This window comes from Zeus faber (genome assembly GCF_960531495.2).
Source record: "Zeus faber genome assembly, chromosome: 7".
In the NCBI taxonomy this organism is placed as follows: domain Eukaryota; kingdom Metazoa; phylum Chordata; class Actinopteri; order Zeiformes; family Zeidae; genus Zeus; species Zeus faber.
In genome coordinates, this window is record NC_137203.1 from 17,957,697 (window position 1) to 17,980,361 (window position 22,665).

At 41.9% G+C, this 22,665-nt stretch overlaps 1 protein-coding gene across 1 annotated transcript; it reads left to right on the top strand.

The window, feature by feature from the left end:
• The first annotated feature begins 440 nt into the window (after positions 1–440).
• On the top strand, positions 441–22,607 carry lnpep (leucyl/cystinyl aminopeptidase). Its single transcript, XM_080004022.1, has 22 exons — positions 441–822; positions 2,989–3,083; positions 3,186–3,388; positions 4,673–4,784; positions 4,896–5,153; positions 5,331–5,521; positions 6,454–6,592; positions 7,891–8,025; positions 8,180–8,300; positions 8,395–8,546; positions 9,635–9,748; positions 9,857–9,988; positions 10,413–10,544; positions 11,681–11,841; positions 11,976–12,064; positions 12,148–12,331; positions 13,433–13,589; positions 15,116–15,294; positions 15,425–15,586; positions 17,368–17,508; positions 18,631–18,712; positions 18,944–22,607. The coding sequence occupies exons 1-22, from the start codon at positions 795–797 to the stop codon at positions 19,073–19,075; spliced, it is 3,099 nt and encodes a 1,032-aa protein (XP_079860148.1). The 5' UTR covers positions 441–794; the 3' UTR covers positions 19,076–22,607.
• Positions 22,608–22,665: the final 58 nt, after the last annotated feature.

Consider the following 22,665-nt stretch of genomic DNA (forward strand, 5'->3'; position numbering starts at 1 on the left):
TCAAAATTAAGGTGTTACAGCAGCTCACATGAAAACAATAGGCAATAATTATACACTACATAATTATAATAATAATGAAAATAAAGATAGATAAATGAATGTTAACGCGCAATAAACCTCAACCAGAACATGGGAAAATTGGCAACGAACATAAACCTAAGAAAAAGAAAAAACCCTAAGAAAAAAACAAACAAACATTAAACAATAAACCTTGCCATCAAAGTTCCACGCGTGCTTGCACACACTGTACAGGAAATAGAACTTGTGTGAAATATTTCCAATGCACGCAGACGAGTTGCTGCGGTTGGCCCCGCCCACCGCTAGCGTAACGGCAACGCCCCCTGTGCGCCAGCAGCCTCCTATTGGCTGCCGGCGCAGCTTCGCGTCGCCAAAGAAAACTGTCAACAAATGGACAGCGAGGGAGATGTCGTTCACTGTTGTTGTGCACGGTGCCCAATATGGAGACGTTTGATTTTACCTCATTTCCTCCGCCTTAAAGTTGTGTGTTCGGGGGAGAGTTTGGTTGAAATATCTCGCGCGGACGGCAAGGCATGGACAGTAAAGTTTGGGAAACTTGTAAACGCGAGACAATACGAATGTCTTTCAGCTTGTGACGAGTGTCAGAAGTGCGCTTAGCTAGCTCCGAGCTAGCGCCAAGCTAATTTCCCCCCGTAACGCTGTGTTATCTGTTGTTGGTGATAACCCGCAGCTCATAAACACCGACGCGGCTTCTGTTCAGCAGCTGGGAGCTGTTTTCTTCTGGACGTGGGCATCACAGCTGCACTCATCTCAGCATGGATCCGTTTGACAGTAACAATTCGGGTAAGGACCAAGCTACGGCAATAACCGCAAGGCTAACGCTAGCTGCGAGCTCTGAGTGACATTCACTGTCCGGACGTTTATTTAGGGAAGTATGTCTGAATTGTGGCAGCAGGTATACGGCCCGAACCTCGGCTGCTAATCCAGATTTACTTGTGGCCAGGGACTCCTTGTTTGTTGAGGCTTTTTGCTTGTTGAGCCTGTTCACAGTTCTGATTAAAAATTATTCTATGATTTGGTCATTGTGATTTTAAATCTAAAAAAAAAAAAAAAAAAAAATGTACGTTAATATGCAGGCCACATGTTGATAGTTTCTATTTGTCTTATTTATTTTGTCTCCATATGTAGTGTTCATAGTTCACTGTGGATGCTATTTCTCCATCTCTGTTGTCCCTCCTCACTGAGCTTACATTCATTGCTTAAATGTTTCCCAGCCTTTGTTCTGCCAAGGCGATTTTTTTACAATGAGATAATCCACAGAACCACCACTATCCTGTCGTCACCAGAAACGTCACAAACGGTGCTTATTATTATGACGTACAAATAGTTCTTACTTTCAGTGTGAAACTTGAGCTTGTTTTGATTAGCACAGCTATTCTGTATGGAACTGATAAATTAGTCTAGCCTTGCAGTTGTTATTTTCCAGACAAGTCTTATTTTAATCTTACATTTATTTTAATGTATTTTTTACATTTTATATTAAAGTGGAATTTGAAAAACGTTCACGACACACCTGGTAAGCTCTCATGGCACTCTAGTGTGCCGTGTTTTTAAAAACACTGTGTAGCCATGGTTACCCATTATCAACTTTTTTTGAACATTAACTGATTATTATCCAATATGGCTGAGGATTGGACAAAGTTGTTTTGGTTGATTTCTTTATCACATCCCAGTTTACCCTTCTCTGTTTAACTTAGTTGAGGAAATGGACATAGACAGAGCCATGCAGTCACAGGACTTTCCGTATAGGACAGACAAGGAGCTTAACCCTGTAGAATTCATTCATTCATTCTTTGTGAGTTTTTGTGAGGCCTTTGTTTGCTGTCATAATTGGATTATAGGTGTCACTGTAACATGCTGTTGATTAAGTGGATGCGTGCTATATCCCTGTGCTACGGATTTCAAACTTGTTTTTAAATAATACTGATACTCCATTGTCTACCCCATTGTCCTCACTGTGTGCAAGTATGAATGGAATGTGGGGTCTAAAGAGAAACTTGCATACCGTAATGCTTTACTTCTCAAGTTATTATTAAATTAGGTAGTTGAATGTTCCTGTTTGTGTGAAGAACAGGAAAATCCTGTGGATTTTTAAGACGAGACATTACTGTGGTCATGTCATGTCGTGGTCACATTGCAGTGACAACAAAGGCTGCAGACATAGTCTGTGACAGTCTGTGACGGTCTGTTGAATGACTAGGCCAGCACACCTAATGGGTTTTATTTTTCTCACATAAGAAATGATTCCTGTTTTCTAGTGGTAGTTTGCAGTGGTAATCGTTCTTAGACCCAGGGTTACTCAAGGACCTGTTGTAGGATCAGCTACTGTACATGTGTATTCCACAGTGTATTGTCAATTGCTATATAATTAGCACCAATGTCAAGATAAGATAAACCTTTATTAGTCCCACAATGGGGAAATTGACATTGTTAATGTAGCAAAAAGGGGACAGCAGGAAATAGAGAGCATATAAGGGTAAGCACTATAAACAATATATATATATATATATATATATATATATATATATATATATATATAAATAAAAAGCCTCTTGTATATCAAGCATTTATCTTGAATATCTCTGTCATTTTTTGTGAAACTGTTTAACTAAGTCACTGCACATAAGGTATTAAGGAAACCACAAGCTACTGCGTGATTCTTTTTTTATTTTTCTAGAGGAAACAGGAAGCAAAGAATCAGTCAAAAGCTTGGTCACATGGCTTTGTGCTCCCTGTATCTCAAGGACAACGACAAACCTTTTTTCTGTCCTGTTTGTTTGTTTGTTTTGGCAGTTTTTTTATTTTTTTTTATTATAAATTCCTGAAAAAACATTGCTCACAAAATCAAATATGCTTCTTTACTGAATGTTTTCTCACAGCATTACAAATATTATGAAAATCGTGTTTCTCTCATGAAACCTGCTTTGTCTTTCCCTGTGTGTTTTTCAGAGCGAGTGAACCGGCCGAGGAACATGATTGAGAACAGCATGTTTGAGGAAGAACCTGATGTCGTGGATTTGGCCAAAGACTCCGCAGCTTTTCCGGTGCTCCTCTGTCATTGCATACCAAGCACCCATGCCCTAGTTTACAGTTCCGACCTATCACAACTCACCGCGCCCAATAATTGGAACTATTGATTTTTGCAGACGTTTCCAGCACTTGACCCAGACGAGGTGACATATGAACCTCGGAGCTCACGATTGCTGGTTCGTGGTTTGGGAGAGAACGAGTTGGACGAGGAGGAGGAAGATTATGAGTCCTCGGCTCGTTTGCTTGGCATGTCCTTCATGAACCGTAGCGCCTCCCACAGACCCAACTCCTCCCCCTACACGAGACACGCCCAACCACAGTAAGTGGCCTAATAACATGATTTTGATGTTTGTGGGATGTGGTCGGCTAATTCCAATAAATTCTCAGGGAATGAACAATATTTTAGTGCTTTAATTAGTTAACTAAATGACGTGATTCAGTAATGGGCATACTGTGTAAACTTTGCCTTGAAGTGTTTCTTGTTTTTGAATACAAGCAATCATATTCTCTATGGCTGTAAAATAAATGGGATTTCAAATGTTATTATTTTGATTATTTTGCTGAAATTAATCATATCAAAGGCAAAACTTTGCCACTAATAATATTGTGACATGCCACCGCCCGTTGCGGCCGGCTGCACGGGTGCTCCTCGTTGATTATGCAGATTTTAGTATTTTTATCCGTTTTTTTTTAAGACATTTCACTTCATATATGTCTGAACGTATGTATATGTATATGACAAATAAACCCCTTGAATCTGATCTGAATCTAATAATGCAGGCATTCAGTGAGAGCAGGTAGTCTATGTATTTTATTAAAACGAACCATTTTGGTGTCATTCATGCTGAAATCAGGCTTCTCCAGAGAGCTTGTCCCACAGTACCTACATGAACCTGTATGTAAGAGCTTAGTTTATGGTTCTGTGGTAAAAAACAACAAACCATTGCTGTTGTTGGGCGGTTGAGAAGGGGCATGAGCAACAATGAATATCACCTTGTTAGCTTTGCTCAATACCTGCTGCTAGCTGCTGCATTAGCTGCCATTAGTTAAGCAAAATAATATGAATGATGCAACGTTGTTGTCCCTGAAAACATTGAATTATGCAACAGGAATACTCAATTTCTCCTCCTGGCCCTGAGGCCTTCATCACTTATTCCAGTGAACCTTTTGGAAACCTTGCGCTCTGGCAGTAGCTATTGCTTTTTCCCCACTATACTGTAGCCCTGCTGTTGCACGGTGCTGGAGTGCAGAAGAAATCTCTGCGTCTGTTAGATTTTTCCATAGAATTACACTTGAATATAAATTTCTGTCAAAATCATAGAATACAAACTCATCCATAAGGTCCACTGTACCCTATGTGGTCCTTGCTGCCCACTGCATACTTTAAAAGCCAATGCCTTTATTACTGCAGGCTATCACAGGGTTTGTGTCTTGCCCCACTCACTGGCAGCACGAGAGCATCAGAAAATTAGAAAATTATGTTTAAAATTGTTAAAGCATCCTTTCATCCTCATTTTCAACATCTAAACTCCATATTACCCTAACATGTGCTTCTTCTCTACCCAAGAAAGTATTTCTAACATTCACATCTTGCTCGCACCAGGTCATGTTCACGACCCTCAACACGTACTGTGGTAGTATGTGTGCTGTTTCTGGTCATAGTTGCCTCGATGACCATGGTACTGTACTTCCTGCCAGGGTGCACCTTCACCAAGGTAGGAAAAAATAACTACACTCTGCATGGCTATCTTTTTCGTCTCTGTCAGATCATCACCCTTTTTATTTATCTATGACACTCCCATCTCTCAACCACTCAATCTGTATAGACGGGTTGTCGAAAACCAAATTCTACTGCTCCCCTTGAGCCTGTCTACCCACACTCTACCAGCGGTGAACTGTTCCCATGGGCCGAGCTCCGTCTCCCAGCCAGCGTACGGCCGCTCAGCTATGATCTGACCTTGAACCCTGTCCTCAGCACCATGACCTTCACGGGACGCACTGTTATCACCATGTCTGTTCTGCACAGCACAAAGCGCATTGTCCTGCACAGTGCCGAGCTCAACATCAGCAGAGCGACCTTCCAGGTGGGGCATCCAGTTTCACATTGCTTACCCAGTTGGAGAGAAGAAATCTATACGAATATTTCCAAATTTTCTCTGTAATGGGAGGAAGGAGTTGTAGTTGTAATGTATAATAATCATTCAGTTTACACATTACTATGTCATTTTCTTTTTGTTGGACATTTTCTCTTTCTCGTCTAGCTTGGTGATGGTAAGCCCAGTGTTGTGGATGTACTGGAGTACAAGCCCAGACAGCAAATAGCCATCAAGTTTCCTGGGGAGCTGAAGATGGGCCAACTCTGTATTTTAACTCTGGATTACTCTGCCAGCCTGTCTCACACCTATGATGGCTTCTACAACAGCTCCTACATTGACAAGGATGGAAACAAGAGGTGAATTTAGAAATAAGGTCCTAAATGCTAATTAGATGGATTTCTGCACAATGGCACAATGTTATGCAGGTACACATGAAGAGGATCCTACGATTTGTATAAAGAGTGTCAACGCATGTATAAAAAAGAAAACACTTATATGACATTGATTTAACATACAGTAAATGTGTGCTGTTTCTGTGTATTAAGCCCCTTTCCCACATGGAATCTGTAACATTGCCGGATAAAAAATATCCGGCAAACTCTGTTACCACATAGATGACTGTTACAGATACAGTACGGAATGCTTGCGCGAGAGGTCACGCGAGACGAGGCAACAGAATCTGTTTAGTTTTTAGAAACAGAATCTTTTTAGTTTTTAGCCCAGGACTTAGCTCTCAGTCTCTCCGCCCCTCCCGGATGGTCTTGGTTCCCTCCGCTAACAGAGCCCCCGACGCAACAACGCTTACCCAAAGTTATAAAATCAGTGTCATAATTTTCAATCCGTCATACACATTCCCCGGAAACACGGAGTGCCCCTAACTGTAACAGACACGTCTAGGATCTGAGTGGCATTTTTTGAAGAAAAATAGTAACATTTAAGAATATAAAGACCTGTCTCCGTAGATGGTAGGTTTCTCGTCTTTGCAGGCAAGCTCCACGGTTCGGATCGGACTCGACATTTGTTTTTTTGTTGTTTTTTTTTCTTCCCAAAAAGAAATCGTTTTTTAAATATTCGCACAAAATAAATATTCGTAAAAACCCACTATTTGTGCTTTACTTGGATTCGGCTCCACCCCTACTTCACTGTAATGTAACTGCATTTTGCCGGATATTATACTAGGTCGAGAGAGGGGAAATTTACGGAACGGCTTTTACGGAACATCAAGAAGTGCCAGTGGGAAAGGGGCTTTAGTGTCTCCTGTCCCTCATGCTATCTCATCTTTCAACAGGGTCCTGGCTGCCACCCAGTTTGAACCACTGGCAGCCAGAAAGGCCTTCCCTTGCTTCGATGAGCCGGCCTTCAAAGCCACCTTTTTGGTTAGGATTAGCAGACAGGAGGGCTATCAAACCTTTTCCAACATGCCAAAGGTAGCATTTGAATTAATTCCCCAATATTCATTAATTACTAAAATTATCATTTTGTTTTCACTGTCATGATGTTAGCTACTCTGTGCTGGTGTGGTAGGTGTCATAGGCCTGAGTTACATTCCTTATTTCAATATAACCTCTATCTGGTAAAGCCAGCTACATGTGCTCACAAACGAGGAGGATCACTTTTTTCACACTGCAATCAGAATTCTTTCCATTAAAATCTATACAGCTGCCAAACCATGCTCATATTAACCATTTTTAGGATATTTGAACTTTGAAACTAAAGTTTCAAAAAATTCTAACTAAAGTTTGAATTATACACCAATCAGCCACAACCTCTGGAGGTGTCCTGTGGTATCTGGCACCAAGACGTTAGCAGCAGATCCTTTAAGTCCTGGAACTTGTGAGGTGGGGCCCCCATGGATCGGGCTTGTTGTTCCAGCACATCCCACAGATGCGTGATCGGATCGAACCCCAACCCCGGTCATCCACATGATGTAGAAGAAAAATGTGATTCATCAGACCAGGCCACCTTCTTCCATTGCTCCATGGTCAAGTTCTGATTGTCCGTTTTAGGTGCTTTTGGCGGTGGACAGGGCTCAGCATGGGCACTATGACTGGTCTGTGGCTACATAGCTCCATACGCAGCAAGCTTTGGTGCACTGTGTGTTCTGACACCGTTCTATCATAGCAGCATTCACTTTTTCAGCAATTTGTGCTACAGTAGCCCTTCTGTGGGATCACACTATATGGGCTAGACTTTGCCCCCCACGCCCAAGACGCTGTCGCAAGTTCACCGGTTGTATTTCCTTGGACCACTTTTGGTAGGTACTAATCACTGCATACTGGGAACACCCCACAAGACCTGCTGTTTTGGAAATGCTCTGACCCAATCATCTAGCCATCACAATCTCGCCCTTGTCAAAGTCTCTCAGATCCTTACTTTTGTCCATTTTTCCTGCTTACAACACATCATCTTCAACAACTGACTGTGTACTCATGTGTTAAACTGTTTTGCACTTTCTGGTGACAGATGCTGCATTGTCAGTCAATACAAAAATACTTTATTTTAAATTTATATAAAAAATGAATTTATGTATTTAAATACTATAGGTTCACCAATCAGGTTTAAGTGATTTTAAACATCATCATGACAGGAAGGATATTAGTAAACATCCATGTATACAGATTCCTCTTACTACTTTTGCCTCCATCGCCCACCACCAGTCCAGCGGTGATAGGCACCAGAATTTGCTTGCACAGAGAATCAGTCGCTCTTATCTTTTGCTATTCAGGCTAAGACGACGCAACTTCCAAATGGCCTCCTGCTCGATGAGTTTGAGAAGAGCAGCGTCAACATGAGCACCTACCTGGTGGCATTCATTGTTGCTAACTTCACCTGCCTCAGCAAAAATGTCTCCAATACTCTGGTATGTGTGACATGGCTTGAAAATGTCAAAATTAGCATGAATATTTCCCCACCTATAAAGCCACATAAAATATACAACATCAGATATATTCATGACTGACTCACATATTTTCTCGCTGTTCATCATCTCTCTGTTATTGTGTTGGTTGTTTAAGCTGTCTGTGTATGCTGTGCCAGAGAAGAGGGAACACACACTCTATGCGCTGGACACCGCCTCGACACTGCTCCAGTTCTACAATGAGTACTTTGACATCCCCTATCCCCTCAGCAAACTAGGTGAGAGACTCACTCACTCACACACGACAAACATTTTCCACTGTCTTCCTTCATATCTCACACTCTCCACTCCCCGTTCCTGTCCCTTGCTCAGACCTGGTAGCCATCCCAGACTTCCTTGCTGGTGCCATGGAGAATTGGGGTTTGATCACTTTCAGAGAAACCAGTCTCCTGGTGGGGAACCAGTCCTCTCCTCTGGAGAAGCAACTAGTTGCTTCTGTCATTGCACATGAGCTTGCTCACCAGGTATTTGTTTGGAGTTGTTTTTATATTTTATTTGTATGTTTTATATGTATGCCACGGAAGGAACGAAAATGGGTCCATCCCATTTACAAGCACATTTTATAAGAAAGTACCAATTTTAGGAAACAGTTTACAGTAGGAATAGGGCTCTTACAGTATGAATCTGGCCCTACCAAATTCACGGTAAATTTTGCTCAATTTCACAGATCTAGATTCTCAAAAATAACAGATTTCACGGATTTTAAAAGGAAAACACAACATTTCACAACGATGATTAACTTTAACTTAACTTAACTTTTTAAGCGTACACAGTCAGGCCGAACCTTTCTCATCATATGCAGCAACGTCACATCCGGCACCAACAGTGCAAAAAAAACCATCCAACATTGTTGAAAGAGGCGCTGAAGCTAGCACTTTGCAGTATTAAAATCATTTTATATACAAAAAAAAATTAATTTGGCCAAAAAAATGAGAAATTCGTCTGTGAACAAGAATTTCTCAGGACTTCCTGCTGCTGATTCCAGCTCCGCCGCCATGGAAACACAAACTGTACAGTCGCCATGGCACGATGGCACTTCACACCGTTTTTGATTTGATTAAATGTTTTGGGCAAACTGTCTTTACGCAGAAGGAGGCAGATTTTCTGATCAGAGACACGATTTTCACGGCCGTGAATTTGGTAGGGCCCTAAGTATGAAGCATATGCGAGGACAAGAATGTCAAGGAAAGACCCTGTGGTGTTGGCAAAGACAAATAAAACATCTGTGTAATATAATGGCAGACAGAAAGACCTCACAAAGACTTAATTCTATATAGCAAAAGGACAAAAGGACATCCATAGCAAACATTTCAAGTTGAAAACATAGTTGCAGAACTGACAGTATTTTGACTCTGTTTACCTGACATGACACAACATTAGGGCTAGTCACATGGTGCCATCTTGCGAGGTTGTCTCATTCATTTACCATTCGACAAAATGTTTGCTCTGAAATAAAATAATACCATGCCAAAATAATCTGTGTACCGAGGTGATGACCCGGTCTGGCAGGGCAGGATATGTGTTCTCTTTAAGCTCTGATCTTGTGTCGCAGTGGTTTGGGAACCTGGTAACCATGTTCTGGTGGAACGACCTCTGGCTGAACGAAGGCTTTGCCACCTACATGCAGTACATGTCGCTGCAAAGAGTCTTCCCCCAGCTGGACATCGTACGTAAAGGCACCAGGCCTTAAAAATGTAAAATGCATCTTCATATCCTCCAAATCAGACTTTTGTGCCTCCCATACCGGTCAACATATTTAATGTTTTGTTTGCAGGGTAACTTGTTCCTTGGAGTACGGCTCAGAGCTTTGGCTAAAGACTCGTTAAACTCCTCTCATGCAGTGTCGACACAGGTCGACACGCCAGAGCAGGTGGCAGAGATGTTTGACTCTGTCTCCTATGAGAAGGTATGCTGAAATACTGAAAGACCTGAAAATATTGACTTCAATATGACTTAGAATTTTTTTTTTTAACAATACATCAATATATACATGTATAACTTCAGCTCTCCATTTACTATGAATAAGAAATAAAACATGATCCAGAAAATAATCACAACATAACATGTGGCTGACACAATATAACTCAAGAAAAATCTCCTTCCAATCGCCTTTCATTGAGCATCAATATGTGATTACATGTGCACATAGAAATAGATAAATAATTACACATCCATACTGTACACTCAATAATCAAGCTTTACCTGCTTATTAATATATAGCTACCTTTTTATGTATTGGCGTATTGAATAAAGTTTTATGTGCACCGTTTTGAGTGTGCAGGCCTTTTTGCCTTTTTACTGTAAACCCAAATATTGTGTCTTGCTTTCAGGGTGCGTCCATTCTTCTCATGTTGAACGCCTCCCTTCCGGGACGGCAGTTCCAAAAGGGCATCATCGATTACCTCAAAACATTCAGAGGGTCAAACACACTCACTGATGACCTCTGGAACAGCCTGACACAGGTGGGAGGACCTGACCGGGTGCACGCGTAGGAGCTGGTGAAGGAAGATGGAGTGTAGAGCAGTTTGGGGAGCGGGGGGGGAGGAAGATAAAGTCAATTCTGTTCAAATCCGTTCAACTCGATGGCACTGTCCAGATCACCCCTCTACTTGTGTGCCTTTAGCTGGTGATCATACTCATGCGCTAATTTCCATGTTCTCCTTTTTACTGAGAGTTGTTTTACACAACAGTGTTCCGCTTTCATTTTGTTTCACTCCCCCCAACATGTCTGTTTGTCAGCGTGTCATGTGGATTGAGGAGAGTTTTACGACATCTGCGATTCATCATAATACCTTCGTTGTGATCACTTAACTGTTGAGTAAAATATACTGCCTAGGGCAGTACTTCTTAACGTGGGTTTTGGGGGTCCCCAGTAAAATGATTAAAAGCTAAACTTCATTATTTTTTGTTATTTATAAGATCTTTGTACCAATAGAGAATGTGCAATAATGACAATTTTGGCCATAGTTTTCGCTGATATCTCTAATTAACATAGACGTGTATGTAAGATTGGCGTCCCAGAGACAAAATCTTATCAAATGGAGTCCCTGGCCTCATGGATATGAAAAAGGTTGAGAATCACTGGTTAAGGAAACAAATTATCCACACAACAGACAGAACACGTCTTATAATTATGGCTTGCAATAATGCTCATTATTATATAGCCAATCTATATAGCTCAACAACTGTTCATCCAATCCACTTCATACTTGGCGGGTGTATTGCTTGGGACCCAAGGATGTGCCGTGTCAAATTTGGTGCAATTTTGACACACCACACGTAATATTAATAAACTTTCAATGAACAGCGAGCCAGCAGGGGGCGGGGCTTCAGGCCTCTGCGACTGACTCACCAAGACTGTCTTTCCCCAGTGTATGACTTTTAAGTTTCATCTCCCATTGTGGAATAGGACTGAATCATTGACATTTTGTTAACCTGTGCTATTGACATGTCTTAGAAATTCTGAAAGTTTGAACGGGCATGTACTAGTGTTCTAAAGCCAGATGCCATAATGAATGCTGAAATTTAGTCCTACAAAAGTCGATCTGTCTTGAAGTTGTTCATTTTTATAATTTTTTCCTCCCCTTCCCATTTTCAGGCTGAGATCAGTCCAGGCCAAACTAACATTTCTGAGATGATGAGTACTTGGACACGACAGAAGGGCTTTCCTCTCATTAATGTAATTCGTAAAGGAGATCAGGTGACCCTCACCCAGGAACACTTCCTGCTCAGCGCTGACAATAGCACACCTCCTTCCAGGTGGGCTACGAAACATATGTGACAAATAATCTCTTGAGCTTGAAAACACACAGCAAACACAAACGTGCACATGCAATGTTTAGCCTGCAGCTAACTACTGTGCACTTTTTAATTTTAATTTTTTTTTTTTAAAGCATGTGGCACGTTCCTGTAACTTACGTGAATGACAGCTGTAGTTTGGCCCCTGAATGCAGTCAGGTGTTCATCTTGAAAACAAAGTCAGGTAAAACACGATTGAACTGTTACATAAGATGTCCTCTGACCTACGTTTGCAGAGTGATAATGTGTGTTTACGTTCGTGTCCAGACACTCTGAAGCTGGCTAACAATGTGAAGTGGCTGAAGTTGAACTACAAGAACACAGGCTTCTACATTGTCGACTATGGAGAGCAGGGCTGGGACGATCTCGTCGATGCCCTCACCAAAAATGTCAGCGTTCTCACGAGTGAGGATCGTGCCTCGCTCATACACAACATGTTTGCTCTATCCAGGTACTCATACAGACAGATCTATTTTTCAGATAATAGTTTCAATTACCTATTTTTAGGCATTCTTAAGACAATTTGGGATGGTTGTACTATTGTACCCAGCAGCATCCTTCGAAGTTTGCCACCAACTATAGTTTAATGAGGACCTATTATGCTCCTTTTCACCAAGTTAATACAATATATTAACTTGGTGAAAAGGAGCATATGGTCTCTGAGGTCCCCATACATGTTTTCAAAGTTATTTTTGCTGAAAATACCACTCAGATTATGCATTCTAGCCATTCTAACATGCGTCCAATCCACCCTGTCTGAAAACGGCTGCTTCAGTGGGTGGAGTCACCCTCCCGAGGCCCCTAGTTTTCTGAGAATGGGGTTTGAGCACAAGTTCCGAGTTCTGTGAGCCAACAGGGTTTGAGCTTTTGTCCGGGTTCTCTTGTATTTACTTGGTAAACGTTCATTGATTTCACTTAATCAGTCCACCAAAATCTGTTTCTGAACAAATTTGAGGCCAGAAACAAACAAGCCGGTTGCTGAATCCTCACTCATAATAGATCCACAAGGCCTAATTTGAAAGTTCGTTCCGACTTTCACCGCGGTGTCTGGAGCAGCGCAGAAATTGGAGCATTGTGGGATATAGCAGGGCTTGCCGCTTTTTTATTTCATTCAATTACGGAAACGTCGGAAAATGAAATAAATATATCTATGTTTTTGTTTGGGCAAACGCGGATCGGATCGCGTGCCGCAGCCAACCCACACAACACACGCACGCACACACACACACACACAGAAAGAAGCAGACGGCAGAGTAAATATTTTTAAATGTGACGTTTTCCTCGTCAGCAGTTTTGTCACCGGCAGTTGGTGTTAATTCCTCTTTCTTTTAAAAGTTTTGGGGTGGTGTCTGCAGCCAACAGCACTTTCCATGATTATCTCCTAGCGTCAATGGTAGTGGATCAGGTTGTTCTCAGGCGTGGTTGCAGTTACTCAGATATGGGGCGGTTCTAATTTTACTGAAGTATTGCACAATAGGTGGATGTTTCTCATAGTTTCTCATAAAAAGTGGTACACAAATTATTTGACTGCCATGTTCACACTCCCCACCAGGCTTGGCCGCGTCTCCTTCCATCAGGTTCTCAGCCTGATGAACTACATCGCCAATGAAACTGACACTGCTCCTCTAACTGAGGCCTTGTTACAACTTGGCACCATCTACCGACTGCTGGATAAGAGACAGGAACAGGGTCTTGTGGCCCGTATGAAGGTACACACACACACACACACACACAAAACCAACACACACACACACACACACAAAACCAACAAGTCAAAAAACTGCAGTTGCCTTGGCCTGATTCCCCTTTTTGATGAGATTCAGTTGCCAGTTGCAACCTGGAAATGACAAATTTTACAGGTTTATTGAGTATACTGTTGAGTTAGTTCAAAATTTGTCTTCTACCAATTATTATGAACACCTGTACACCTACTTATACGTGCAATTATTTAATCAGCCAATCTAGTGGCAGCAGTGCAACGCACAAAATCATGCAGATACGGGTCAGCAGCTTCAGTTAATATTCACATCAAGTGTGAAAATGTGATCTCAGTGTTTTCAACCATGACATGGTTGTTGGTGCCAGACCGGCTGCTTTGAGTATTTCTACAACCGCCGATCTCCTGGGATTTTCACGCACAACAGTCTCTATAGAGTTTACTCAGAATGGTGCGAAAAACATCCGGTCAGTCCGCATCAGGTTCCACTTCTGTCAGCCAAGAACAGAAAGCTGAGGCTGCACTGGACACAGACTCACCACACCTGGACAGTTGAAGACTAGAAAAAACGTAGCCTGGTCTGAGGAATTTGGATTTCTTTTTTTTTTTTTTCCCACCACGGGTGAGACAAATAAACATAGAAACAAACAACATTTGCACAAACACATAAACATTGGATGACAACATGTATTGAAAAACAGTAAATTAAGTCCAGGAAAACTGGAACTACAACTGGAATTTCGATTTCTGTTGAGGCGCACAGATGCTAGGGTCACAATTTGGCGCCAACAGCATGAATCCACAGACCCCAACTTGCCTTGTGTCAACAGTCCAGGCTGGTGGTTGTGGTGTAACGGTGTGGGGAATTTTATCTCGGCACGCTTTGAGCCTGTTAATACCAATGAATCATAGCTTTAATGACACAGCCTATTTAAATATTGTTGCTGACCATGTGCATCCCTTCATGGCCACAACTGACCTATCATCTAATGGCTACTTCCAGCATGACAAAGCTGGAAGTAGCCATGTTTCATGAACATGACAATGATTGGTCAATGGTCTCCCCACCGTCACCGGATCTGAATGTAATAGAACACCTTTGGGATGTGATAGAACGGGAGATTCGCAGCATGAATTTGCAGCTGACAAATCTGCAGGAATTGCGTGATGCAATCATGTTAACATTGACCAGAATCTCAAATTAATGTTTCCAACATCTTGTGGAATCCAGGCCAAGAAGAATTGAGGCTTTTTTGAGAGCAAAAGGAGGCCCGGCCCAGTAGTAGTATAGTGTTCCTAATAGAGTGCTGAGTCAGTGTAAATCTTTCTTTGTCCCTTTCTAATTATACATTTGACCAATCACTTTAAAAAACTCTATGGGAAGTGCGTTGGGAAGTATTCACCAGGGGGTGTTGAACAACCACTAAAAATGTGAGAGCCACTTCTGTCAGGTGACTCTCTTGTACTTCAAGTAGAGTTTCTAATCCTGGCATGGATTGTTTTGTGGTGATTCTACAGGGCTATATCATGGGTCACTTTGGTGCACTGATGGACAAGCAGACGTGGAGAGAGGAGGAGGGTGTGTCGAAACAGGAGCTGTCCTCTGCCCTGCTGGAGGTGGCCTGCGGTCTGGAGAAGCCTGAATGTATCGAACAGGCCCGAGCCATGTACAAGCAGTTCTCCAATCAGACCATGCTGTAAGAAGCTCTGTTTTCTTCGCGTCAACTACACTTTCTGTGCACATCCAGCACAGATGATTTTTTGAAGAATTGGTTAAAGAGCAAACCGGTTGAAACCAAATTTTGTTTTTGAAACCTCAATTTGCAGGATACCAGGGGACCTGCAGCAAGTGGTCTTCAACGTGGCTGCTCAGACAGAGGAGGGCTGGTCGTTACTGCTGGAGGCCTACGGACACGTCGCCTACGATGCAGAGAAGAGGAAGATGCTTCAGGCTCTCGCATCCACTCAGGACGCACGGCGCATAACATGGTAACTATGTGTTTGTCTGCTGCTGCTCCATAAGCACAGAAGTGGTATTTTGACCCATGTATGAAATAACCATGGAGATATTATGTAAAAACTTTTGGACCTCTACATTAACATTGCAAATATTATAATATCAAATAAGCCTGTGTGTGTGTGTGTGTGTGTGTGTGTGTGTGTGTGTGTGTGTGTGTGTGTGTGTGTGTGTGTGTGTGTGTGTGTGTGTGTGTGTGTGTGTGTGTGTGTGTGTGTGTGTGTGTGTGTGTCTGTCTTCCTTTCGAATCAAGTTTTTGTGGTTGGCGGTTTAGTTTTTTTTCCTCAATTGGCTGTTGTGCACCTTTTTGACCACCAGATGACACTGCATATGCATGTTTAAGTCCATATTTAGTATTTTAGTATTAACTTTTCATTACATTTTTAGATATAAATAAGTTATAGTACCTATGTAGAACAGAGACAAAATGCTTCACAGGAAATAAATAAAATCAAGATGTGAAGGGGATCACATCAAACAGATAGACAATTAAAAAGACTGATTCATTCCAAATGATTTGTTTGTTAATTTTTGACTGGGCTATTCGGCACTTTCTGTCAAATATTGCCTCCACTATGTGTAATTCAAATCTCCACTTTAACTAATATTATTAAAAGACAACATCCATCAGTTTGATTTTTGGATTGGGCGTACTTGAAAATGAGCTGTGCCAGTAGGAGAATGAAGAGTGTTCGCAGATTATCATATAAATTTATATAAAGGTTATCAAAGGGTGCAGAAGGCATCACCAAAACCTGCAGCAGTACAAAGCAAAGACAGCAAGGAATACATGGTACCAGGAAGTGTAAATTATCCTGTACTTTGTCAATACTTGAACCAATTCCCCCAATGTGAGAGCACTAGAAGTGCATTAAGTCACATTTCCTTATGTTATTTAGAGATATTGTAGATAGTATTAGTAGTATGGTCGTGGTGAGGAACATTGTAGAGCGGTATTCAGTAGTATGTAGATGCTGAGTAGTGATAGAGACAACACCAAGAGTTGAAGGTTTGAGCTTTACTCAGACAATAGCACAATGCGCGGATCTCATTGGCATAGAGATGACATGTTGCTTATTGCATTTACATTTATTAATTTCACAGACACTCTTGTCCAAAGCGACTTAAATGGGAGGATAGACTCAATCAAAGCATACATCGACCATTGGAGCAACCTCGAATTTAAGTGCCTGGGCCTGTTTCTATATTTAACCAGAGTGCAAGATAGCTAGATGTAAGGAATCACTACTTACTGCGATATGTCAATGGGACCACCGGCTACCGCTCATTTGCAGACCTCAGAGAGGGGTTTGGAGCACACTGTATGGCCTGATATGTGATGCAATGCGTGTGGGAGCAGGTCCAGTGACTGCCCTCAAGGCCTGGATATTCAAGGATTTGACCTTGATGCAGGCAGCTACAGGCAGCCAGGGAGAGCCAGTGGCCAGCCCCTTATACAAGCAGCCGCTTATGTAATGGAGTAATCTGTTACATAAGTCTATTACTTGTCCTGTCAGTCATAACACTTTTGTCACCCTGATTCTATCGCAAGGTCAAGAATAGCATCAAGGGGCTAATGAGTGTAAATTCCCGTTGTATCCAGATGACATGGACACAAGATTTGTTCATCATATGAACTGTTGAATTACTCTTCCCTGCAGTAGAAAGATGTCATGTAGTTTGTGTGGTGTGATATCACCATACCATCTTAGCTAATGAATGTTATTACCTTTACTTTTCTGTGTCCGTCTAGGATTTTAAAAGCTGGGCTGGAGGGAAATGTTGTTCAGACACAGGAGTTGCCGCTGGTCATCAGAACCGTGAGCGACGGCTTTGCTGGTCACTTATTTGCTTGGGACTTTGTACAAGAGAACTGGGACCGTCTCATCGAAAAGTAAGTCTGTCACCTTTCACAGAAGACAGAGATCCATCCAGCGTTTCTGTTATCCGGTAATTACCGTTATTTTACTGGGAAAATCTGTTGAAGTCCGACATATTTATACCGGTGAAAATAATTCCCTCTAAGCACAATTTGAATTAGTGCTGGGCGATGAAAACCGATAATGATAATTATCACCATATTTTTTTCCTAGATGTCTAAATAAAACAGACTGGGGAAAAAACTCTAAGACTCTAAAAATATGTCCGCAGATTAGTTCATTTCCACGCTCTGCACGTTGCAACCGAAAGCCCATCAGTTTGGAAGATCTAAAGCTGACCTTTAACCTCTAACCAATCACGTTTGTCGATTTAGAAATAAGCCCCGCCCCCTCCGCCGGACAGATTGCACTTGTAAACAAACAAACACACACGGAGCAGACAGTGCCGCAGCATGTAGTACTCTGAGTAGAAACAGGAAAATGATGTGTCGTTGGGACACATACATCGAGACTTTGGCGTTTTTTTGTATATTTAAGTTCCGACCAAAGCAGACAGTAAATACTTATTGTGTAAAATATGTCGAGGGGACGTTCCAAGGGAGATGGATAACACCACAAACTTTATTTTATAAAGACCTACTTGCCATAATTATTTTGTTTTTATTTTCTATCAAAAATGTATTTTACTGAAATGTTAAAGTATCTGCACTTGTTACTTATTGTTCACAAACGGAAATTATTTGATCTCAATTAGTAATATTCGTAATATTTACTTATTTATTTTTTAAATAGCTTGACTGAGGACTTATTTATTTTGAACATTCAGTAAAAATATTATACATCTACTTGCCTTGATGATGTCATTCTCTATATAAGCCTGCTTATCAATTGTTTTTAAGCTCAATAAACACAAGATAATATTTCGCCGGAATCTCTCCCATTTGTCCGGGAAATTGGAATCTCCCAGGACACGTTGATCAGCACCAATTTCTTTCTCACAGAAACTCTGGATCCATCGGGTGAACTTATTGCACAGTAGTTGATAAAATGGTGATTTTTGTTGATTAATTTTGATATGTTTTTGGCTGTTTGTGTTGATGTTAATCTGTTTGTTTGGTTTTTTTTTTTTGCTGTAGATTTCCAGTGGGCTCCAGTGCCATCCAGAGCATTATAAAGTCCACCACATCCCAGTTTTCTACACAGGCACACTTTGATCAGGTACGGTGCTTAAGTGTTAATACCCTGCAAAGAGATCTAGCTCAACGACTACAATCTCAAACAATAATTTGGCACTCGAGTGGAGGAAACTTTTACATCAAGACCTTCACAACCATTCATTCGCTGAGTCACTCTTATGTATATTTACAATTTTTGAAAATATCATAATATCAAATAAGCCTATAACAAAGTGTGTGTGTGTGTGTGTGTGTGTGTGCGCGTGTGTGTCAGGTGAAGAGCTTCTTCAGCAGTCTGAAGGAGCGGGGCTCTCAGATGCGGAGTGTCCAGGCCGCCTTGGAAACCATCCGGCTGAACCAGCGCTGGATGGACAGCATCCTCCCTGCGCTGCGGCAGTGGCTCTAGTACACTCCCTCCGCCCCCTTCTCCATCCTTTTAACAGTTAGCCCGGCTATATGGAAGTGTCTCCGATACGACAGCAGTGTTTGCACTATTGTAGGACTGCGTCATTATCTCCCTTGACCTGATACCGAGCACTACTCGCGGGTGTTCTGTTCCCCTCCCGAGAGCGGCTCGGTGAACCGCGGTCGCTGGCTCAGGATGGTCATCAGTCAGTTGTCTGTCGGATTATGGGCTGTCGGGACACTTAACCGCACACTCCTCACTTTTAATGCTGTTGACCAAACCTCCTCTTCAGTGGTTGCATCCCAACCACCCGGACAGACTGACTGTCGTGCTTTTTTGAGAACAGTGTTTTCCCCCGACCGCTCCTCTGTTAGCCTGTCCCCTCATACCAGGCTTGTAATGGCTGCCTCAGTGAAAGCCACAACAACGTTAAGAAATACAAGGTGCGTACGTATTTATTGGGTCAAGCGGTCGTGGGCTTTTGTCTCGGCCATAGGAATACGACGGCGGTAGCTAGGGCTGGGTTTTGAGTAGTCTGTGCCTAAAATGAAATGGCGAGAGATGACGTTGCTGTTAGGGTTTATATTGAATCTCCCACTGAAAGTGCTTTTTCCGGATTCTGTAAAAATTGCAAATTGCTTTCCGCTTTGCAATTCACTCACATTTTCTACGCCTACAACTTTTAAGATTTAGCCATGTAGGTAGTTAAGAGGCGTTCATAGGCTGATTGATTTATTTGAATGGTCGAAATACCAAACTTGTGTTTGGTATAAACTGAATGTACTGATAAACCTCGCCAGTAGATAACCATCCCAGCAGCAGTGCAGGTTTCATTGTACCATTGTGTCTTTGGGGAGACTTGAATTAATATGAAGCAAAATGTTAACTTCAATTTACTCTTAAGCTAGTTTCAGAGTGTGATTTTATGCTGTTTGCTTTTTTTCCTCATTGCGTGCAATGCAATCATTTATTTATTCTCAAACTCAGTGTGTTTGTAAGATGTAAGATGTAAATATGCTCTTAAAGGCACACTCCTTTTTCTTTGTTTGTTTTTTTGGGGGCTGTAAATATCTGCACACCATTTTAATATTTGCTTTCCCTGATTTATTTACAATACTGATGTATTTATAAACAGGTGTGATCAAATACTTATGGATGGAAAGGCATTTGTCTGATTATATTTGGTCTTCTTTCACTCGGTTTTGTTCAACTCTACTCTATGGGATTAGCATCTTGACGCGATTGAAGTCCTTAAACCAGTCCGGTCGCTCGTCTTCCCGGGGGTCAGAACCACCTTTAGAATTGTACTAAACATGCTCTTCAAAAGGCAAATTAAACATTTGCCTTTTAAGAGCTTGTGAGCTTGTCCCACAAGATAAGGTATTCCCTGGCACCAGCTTTGGCAGTTAGTTCGTCTCCCACTTGCCTGTGTTCACTGGGTCCGTGCTCTGGTAAATTGGGGCAGCTCGCTATAACAGCGAGATGGCAACGCGACTGCCTTGCATACATGGCTTACCCACTCAAATACGGGAAAACCCTAAATTAGAAAAGGGCCAAGGGGGCCCTGCCCTAATGCATGCGGTTACCTATCGCAAGCAAGGGCACCTGCAAAGAAGGCCACCCACTGTTTTTCATGACCGTTGTGATGACATCAGTGACATCATCCATTCCACGCAAGGGTGCCCCCTCGGTGGATTTAATGCTTGGATTTAACTTCCTAGATTTAACTCAAGAGATTAGATTAACAGGATAACCATGATATGGATGCAGTTCAGCTGCCAAAAAAAACAGTTTGTATCCAGACGCTTGGCAACTTCAATGAAGGAGTAGGATGCACAGCATTTTTGCATTCGTAATAGACACATTCACGCTCATTTGTGGCCAAGTGCTCTGTCACATGTTTTCTCCGTCCGTGGGATCTCTCATTGGTTGTGGAGGTGCTCTGTGACCTGCCATTTGAACCGTAACAGCAGAGAGAATCAAAGTGGCTGCCTTACCAGACGACTAACATGCTTGCATTTGTATCTAAGGTTCCCAGGGATAGGAGCTGGACCTTTTCACTTCAAAAGAGCAGCAAAGCGTAACGCTGCATGCCCAGCTCTGTAGCTGTAAGGGCAAGGTGATGGGGTGTGAGGGTAATGGGTCGGAGGGTTGTGGCCTCACCTTAAAGGCGCTCTCTTTTAGCCACATGTGTGCCACAGACACCTGGTCTCATACCTTTTGTAAGGTGCTATCATCTCAATGTGTTGGCTCCCAGTTTTTTCCCAACAGTGTTGAGAACTGAGCGGGAAGGTGATGTTGGGATGGATGCCGGGACGAGAGGTCATTCTCATGTGGAGAGGAGGGACGCCCCGGGTGCTGGCCAATCCTTCTGCCCGAAAGCCTCGTACTGTGCAACGACTTCAAAACAATGGCACCGGAGATGCTACTTCCACAGGGGGAATTGTATTTCACTCCCTTTACTCCAGAGGACCGTAGTAAGGACAAACTAGATGTCGTAAGGGCTAATGTGCATACGAAAGCGATAAAGCGTAAGGGAATATTCTTTTTGGGCACCAATGTCACGTCAAGTATGCTATCACATCATCAGCCAAGTCCATATCTGCTTCTACTGCTTGCGTTTGCAAATCATGGTCCCGGGCTTCTGTTTCCTCAGCCTGCAGCTCAGAGATAGCTCTGCTTTCTGGAAATAAGCCCATTTGTTGATAATCAGAGGTCAAGGGTGTTCCTCGGTTGATCTGCTATTCTTTAAAAAAAAAAAATGTATTTGCCAACATGTTTCATGGTACCCTTCAAACCCTGTTGTGTGCTTGACTCTCAACTGTATTTGCATCTTCATAAGAAGAGTAACAGGAGTAACCGGATGCATTTTTAAACCCTCATTGCAGTACAGAATCAATCTCCTTTATAAACAATGGTTTATTGGACTCTTAAGCAGACATAATGCATTCAGAGTTTTTCGTAGTAGCATGATATCGTTGACGGCCTCAAATTCCCACTCATGTGTCATGTGTTTGCGGAATCTATATTCTAACTGGACCTTTAGTGATGTGTCCCGTTTTGCGTACTTATTTTAATAATTTCATTTTTTCTACTGGGTTTTTAAGTATCATTGTACAGCCCACAGGTAAACTGTGGTTGATGGGTTTTCTAGGATCTACCTAGAAATGACCTGGAAGCCAAAAGGTTGCAAAATTGAACAAAGGCTTCAAGGAAAACAAATGAATTGTGCTTTAATATTCATTAAATAAGTGTTGACGAAAGTCAATTGCAGTGTGTTACAATGAGCTTTCATTCTTACTCTAAATTTGCTTTTAATGTTCAGTGGTAGGGTTCAGTCAGTGTTTAAAATGATGTATTGGTACTGTTGTATCTTGTCTGATAAGATAGTATTTGCAGTAGCAGTATCTGCTCCAAACCTGTCCCAGAGATTGTTTTTTTTTGTTTGTTTTTTGTTTTTAAGCTGGGTCCTTTTCTGCATTAAAATATTGTTTTTCATGCCAAGAAATATGAATAAAAGCAGGTTTTCTGATCCTTGTATTTGTTATATTGTGTTTGACATACAGTATTGTGTGTGTGTGTGTGTGTGT